Source organism: Mustela lutreola, chromosome 14, assembly GCF_030435805.1.
Source record: "Mustela lutreola isolate mMusLut2 chromosome 14, mMusLut2.pri, whole genome shotgun sequence".
In the NCBI taxonomy this organism is placed as follows: Eukaryota; Metazoa; Chordata; class Mammalia; order Carnivora; family Mustelidae; genus Mustela; species Mustela lutreola.
In genome coordinates this window covers 75,801,971-75,808,126 of record NC_081303.1, presented here as the reverse complement: position 1 = coordinate 75,808,126, position 6,156 = coordinate 75,801,971, and the positions used below count along the sequence as shown (strand labels likewise).

Genomic DNA, 6,156 nt, shown 5'->3' with positions numbered 1-6,156 from the left:
TTGTTTTCCAGCACATTCTGACAGGACTCTGTATCTCAGAACTGGTCACAGACCTGTGAGAGCTCTGGTCTGGGCAACAGCAGCCTGGTCCTGGTCCAACCATTTCAAGATCTTTAGGGAAAGACAGAACTCAGCTGCCCTTGGTTCCCTGTCCAGCCCCGGTCAACTTTATCCAACTCTATCCTAAAATTACCCTCATCTTTGCTTGGGTTTAAAATACCCTTCACTGCTGGGCTTGCAGCAGCAAGCAGCTGACCAGTGACAGCCATGACTTCCTAGACAAGTCAGTGTCTTGCAGTGACCGCTGCTGGCTGTTGAGGGCTTGCATGGTATCAGGAGCTGTGCTGAGTGCTTCCCCTGTTCTGTTAGGTTGTCTGGTCCTCACACCAACTCTGGAAGAGAGGGACTATGGTTATCTTCACTTTACTGATGGAAAACTGGGACTTGGAGATTTTGAGTGACTCATTCGAGGTCTCATGGTAAGTAAGTGGTGAAACTAACCCTAACCCTCATACTCTCGACCGCCACCCTTTTATGTGCAAGAACACACTTCCTTCCAATGCTTCTAGATCCCACCCGAAGCTCTCCCCTCTCCCATCAAAACATCTGGAATGTTAACTCTGGGTGACACCTGAGTGTTCACCTAGTCTAAAATCTTCAAAATGAATTTCTTTAATTCTTTTGGATTCTTCAGAAATGAGAACAGAAGTCCAGAGAGGCAAAGTGCTTCACCTACTGGGGTCACCCAGCAAGTGAGGGCTTTCCTGACTCTTTCCCTGTCATCATCTAGGCTGGGGCCATTCCAAGATCCCCTTCTCTGGGTTCTAAATTCCTTCCTCTTCTGCCAATCAAACTTCACCCCATCTCAGCCTACCACACTTTCCTCCTGCCTCAGCTTTTCCTCAGATCCACATCCCGCAGATGTGGCAGGCAGCCCACCAAACCTCCAACCCCAGGCCTCAGTGGTCAGGACCGGTCACTCCCTGGATTCCGTGCTCAATCCCAGCTTCCCTCAGCAAAGAATAAACAGAACGACAGACCCACCCCTTCCCCAATACAAAGATCCCCTTCTTAGCTGTCATTCCTGGGCTCCAGAAAATTACCTAATCTTCCTGCTGCAGACAAGCCAGAGGGAGCAGCCGCGGGAAGATCGCCCAGAGCCCTGGGCTGGATCCTGGGGCTGCTTCTGCAGCTTCCCAGGCTGCTCAGCTGCTGGCGTGAAAAGTCAGAGACTGGGGGCTTTAACAGTACACACATACTTCTCACGATTCTCGGGACTGGAAGTGTGAGAGCAGGGTGTCAGTGTGGTCAGGTCATGGTGAGACCTGTCCTCCTGCCTTGAACACAGCACCTTCTGCTCTGTATGCTCCTGGAGAGAAGGCCAACTCTCTCTCTCTCTCTCTCTCTGTCTTCTTCTTATAAGGGCACTAATCTCATTCGGAGGGCCCCAGCCTCACGACCTGATCTAACCCTAACCCCTGGGAGGCCCTACCTCCAAGCACCAGCATGTTTGCCCATAACAGTTCAGTGCTCTGACACCAGCTGCACGGAGTGTGACCTCAAAGGGACACCCACCTTCGCAGACTGAACTCAGCCCCAGAAGGGGCTGAAGACAGGGACGCCCCCAGGGACTTCTACTGACTCAGATGAATGCACTTCTCACCAGGAGGCATTGACCCTGTCCCTCAAGGACACAATCGCTGCCCTCAGGGTCCTCTACAGTCTCTGGTAGGACAGAATCCTACCGACAGCCACACTGGTGTCCGTACGTTCACCCATGTAAGAGAGGTTCACGAAACCCCGTCATGTGCCAGGCATAGTGAAACAGCACCTGCCCCATGGAGGAGACCGACGTTATGCAATCCCGTGAGGAGATGCCGAGTGACAGCAGGAGAGAATACAGAGGGAGAGCTGCACCGTTCTAGGGTATTGAACAAAGAACCTGGCCCAGACCACAGGAAGGAGGGATGCTGGCCGGTGAAGGGCTCCCTCACCAGGCCGCATGCTGGGTGGAGCTAACCCCCATCTCCCTGCTCCCACGTCCCTTGTCACTCCCAACGCCTTCCTGCCCCACACCCACACCCTTGAAAGAATCAAAGAAATTCATGGAAATTCTGTATCATTTTCCCCCTTTCAAAGTTCTACCCCAAATTTCATGTCCAGGGGTCTACTCCTCCAGGATACCTCACTGACCCCAACACCCAAGCCCAGGCCACTCTCCTGTTCCCCATGCCCCCTCTGCTTCCTTATGCCAAAACAAATACAACAATGTGTGGGGATTTCTGCTGCTTGGGTTTTCAGCTGGCAAGGACTTTGTCTCTTGTCTCTGCATCCGCAACATCCGACCCCATCTCAGGGAAACATCTTCGGAGTGACCCTTGACTTCTCATTGCCACCTTCAAGTGTATGCAGAGCCTGAGTATGCTTTAACACCAGCACTCCCGCCCCCCTAGTCTGGCCCCCTCATCCCTCAAATGGGCTGGGGCTGCATTTCCAGGGTGATCGCCGTGAGCTACACGTGATCACTGGCCTTGTGAACAGTGACTGTCAGCATGAGGCTGGATTTCAGAGTCTTAGAAAAAAGGGAAAGAATGCAAAATATCTCAATAATAACCTCTATACTTCTGGGGTGCCTGGGTGGCTCAGTCAGTTAAGCGTCTGACTCTTAATCTCATAATCTCTGGGTTGTGATCTCTGGGTTGTGAGATCGAGCCCTGCATTGGGCTCTGAACTGAGCACGGACAGGGGGAAGGGGTCTGCTTGAGATTCTCTCCCTCTGTCCCTTCCTCTGCCTCTCTCCTTCCTCCTTTAGCTTACTTCATACCACTTACCACTGTCTCCCCCACTCATAGGATGTGCTTTTATTTGTCTATTTGTTTGTCTGTCTGTCCGTCTGTCTGCTTGTTTGTCTGCTCTCCTCCCCAGCTGGACAGGGTTTTGTCTTCGGTCTCTGGCTATCACAGACATTCAGGGAATATTTGTTGAACAAACGAAAGAAGGAGCCAAACAGTGGACGTTTAATAGCTGGTGAATAAACGAACAAACAGACAGGGCTTCCCAAGGCTCTAAACGAGGTCTGTTAGACTCTCGGGGGTGAGGTATCCTCCAGTTTGGGGACCGCGGACGTAGAAAGAAAGAAAGTGCACACTACTGAAAACTTTTTGAGAATACGTTTATTAACTCTCCCTTTCCACGTGCAGGGCTGGGCTGCAGTGACTACAAGGAACGGTTTTCTTGGGGACTCTGCCAGAGAAAAGCCCCTGAGAGCTTCCTATTCCTTGTGGATATCCTCGTGGGCAGTAATTAGCACACGGGCCAGGAGGGATACGAATTCAGGGAAGCTGACCTCTCCATCTTTATCAGCATCCAGCTCTTGGAATGTCTGGTCGATGGTAGCTTGATCTTTGGTGTTCTAGAAGGGGCATGAGAGACAGGTGAAATGCCAATTGAGTATTACCCCCACCTTAAAAGACCACCAGAGACGTGAGTCAAAGCCAATCAGCAAGGGTCGTTTATTGCAGGTTCGAAACTGGACCTCTGCGCCGCTCGTTGCCGATAACGCCGAGAGGTCCAGAGCTGGGTTGGTGCAGGGTTTTTATAGACAGGTACAAACAAGTTTCGGGTGGGGCTGAGCTGATTGATTGACAGTTTGAACAGGCATACTTGGCGTCAGTGAATTGGGTCAGGGGACCCCGCGGGAAAGCAGACAAAGCAATCTTACAGAAGCAGAACTGGCCAGTTAGCCCACGCATGCGGGGGGGGGAAAAAAGCACTATCAGGATATTGAAGGCCTGGTTACTATCAAGACAATTGGGAGTCTCCTGGTGGAATGTTACATTCCTGCTATCAAGCATCCTTGTTAATGAGATTTAAGTTTAGAAGAAATTTAACTTTATTTACTTTTCCTTCTACCTCTGCCTCCTTGGGTGTTTTATGGAGGGGAGGGTGACATTAGGGCTATTGATAAGGTAACTTCTTTGTTGTAAATCTCAAGGACATTTGCAAACCAAGGGAGACTCCTGTCTTACAGGATTGTGATCTCAGCAAGTTAACTATTTATCATTTTATGGCAGTCGGGGGTGCCTGAGGAATGCTACACATATGGAGGGGAGCGGGTGAAGGGGGGGTGCAAGGCGCCAGCTTTTGCTTTGTCCTCAGCCAGCCTCCTGCTCCTTCACAGGGAGCTCAGACTCTTCCTCCCCTTTCTCCAGGCCTCTTGCCCCTCAGAGCTGGGCTCAGGGAGGCCCAGGGATGATTAACTCATTCGCCAAAACTGCGCTGGAAAACCCAACGTGACAAAACAGAAAGGGAGGGACGCAGCTGTCATGAGCTAACCCTCGAGCCACACGGGTCTCGGCCGGGTCCCTGCAGCTCACCAGTCCCCCCAGGTGAGTGAGCCATCCCAGAGGGAGAGGTGAAGAGAGCCTGAGGTGACAGAGTGAGTTCTGGAAAGAAGAAGGTGCACACGCGTGCACGCGTGCACGCACGCGCACACACACACACAAACACACAGTCCCACAGCTCAGGAGAGCGCCCTCAGGCCAACCCCAGCCCAGGCCTTCAATGAGTGAGTTCGAGTGCGAGGGACATCACCTACCTTGAGGGCATTTGGAAGTTCTCTTGTGATCAGCTGCTTCATCTCACGCTTGGAAAGCTTGTCATAGTGGTCCGTCCGGACTGAGAACTGGTGGAACACGTTGATGATCCCCTCCATGTGGTCCTCAAGCTTAGTCATCTTCTCAACCTTCAGAAGACACGGGAGTTCCAGGGCGGGTCCAATCCCACCTGCCCCCAGTCCCCTCTCTCCTCTTGTTCCGGTTCAGACGAGGGATGACTCCCCCGCCTCTGCTTGGTGTTCTCTCTGCACCCTTTGATCTGCTGTGAATTTTTCATTTGTAGTTAGACTTCAGTTTAAAGTCTAAAAGAATCAGCCCCCATGGCCACAGTGTCCCGTGTCCCCCTGTCTCCTAGGGAGTGTCACTCAAGGTGCTGTTCACTCAAGCACACGCAGGAAGGGTTTGGGGGCTGGCCAGGCTCTTCCCTCTCCCCAGATGACGGCACTTCAGCCCCAGGTCTCCTGCGGACGCTTACCAGCCTCTTCCACCTTCACAACCCCAGGTCCTGAGCCTGGCTCTACCTGGTGCACCAAGGACTGGTCTCCTTGAGGCCAAAATGCCCTCAGTCCGGAGGAGCTCTGGCAAGCAGAACGTTGTGACTTCCAACAGCCTGCGGTCGCCACCTGCAGTCACGGCCCTATGAACCCCCCATAGCCAGGGACAGGACACTCACCTTCAGCGTGCTGGAGAGTGGCAGTGCAGCAAGCAGTCAGTGCTGGTGAGGAGTACGGGGCCCGGAGGCTTTTATAAGGCACCGCAGGCTTCACCTTCAACATGGAGTGAAGAAATCTCTCTGATTCATCTTGCAATTGCTAGACAATGCTTTGTTGCTCAACGGAAGCTCCAAACCTGTGGCTTTGACTGGAACATGAGCCCTCCAGATGGCTCCCATGGCACACGCCACCCACCCCTGCTCAGCCTGACACAGACCCCCAATCTCACCACCCCGCCCAAAGGGCCCTCAGCTCTGGGATGGGACCCCGCCTTCAGGTTTACCTCTGTCCCCTGTGTTAAACTGTGGCCTTTTACTGGGAAATCCTAGTAACAGGAATCCTAGGAACAGGTTTTGCTGTCTGGATGGCACATACCGGGAAAGGGAAGGACTGGGGAGAGACGTTTGCTGAGTGTCTATTACAACAAAAACAATAATGATAATAAAAACCATCAAAGTGGACGTGCACTCCCGGAACAGGGAAAGGGCACTCAGTTAGTAATAAGGTATCAAGAAAGGTTCATCACTTGTAACAAATGCATCATATAAATACGAGATGTTAATCATGGGGAGACTGACTGTGTACAGGTATTTAGGAACTGTCTACAGTGTCTTATCCACTCTTCCATAAATCAAAAACTGTTCTAAAAACTTGAGTCTCTGTGTTTTGAAAAGTGAGTCCATACTGGGCTCTCCAGACACTGCTTCATACAAACCATCACTTGATCCTCTGAACAGTGCTGTGGGACGAGAGCCCATTACATGGATGAAGAAAATGAGTTTGGAGGAGTAAGGTATCAAACCCAAATTTGTCTGCTTTCAAAACAT

General features: G+C 51.7%; 1 protein-coding gene across 2 annotated transcripts; it reads right to left on the bottom strand.

Moving 5' to 3' along the window:
• Positions 1-3,155: 3,155 nt before the first annotated feature.
• Positions 3,156-5,419, bottom strand: S100A12 (S100 calcium binding protein A12). Of its 2 annotated transcripts, XM_059145763.1 has the most exons (4): positions 5,290-5,304; positions 5,092-5,194; positions 4,598-4,744; positions 3,156-3,412 (listed from the first exon to the last, which is right to left on the bottom strand). In XM_059145763.1, exons 3-4 carry the CDS (start codon positions 4,733-4,735, stop codon positions 3,272-3,274), a joined length of 279 nt encoding a protein of 92 aa, XP_059001746.1. In that variant the 5' UTR covers positions 4,736-4,744; positions 5,092-5,194; positions 5,290-5,304; the 3' UTR covers positions 3,156-3,271. The 2 variants fall into 2 exon arrangements, with proteins under 2 accessions (XP_059001746.1, XP_059001747.1); XM_059145764.1 differs by lacking the exon at positions 5,092-5,194 and having other exon boundaries at positions 5,290-5,419.
• Between the last annotated feature and the right edge of the window lie 737 nt (positions 5,420-6,156).

Bases quoted from the DNA above. Each gene is read 5' to 3' on its own strand.
- S100A12 (XM_059145764.1), bottom strand. From the start codon at position 4,735: ATGACTAAGCTTGAGGACCACATGGAGGGGATCATCAACGTGTTCCAC. The intron at 3,413-4,597 runs GTAGGTGATGTC...TGCCCCTTCTAG, and splicing joins AACTTCCAAATGCCCTCAAG to AACACCAAAGATCAAGCTAC.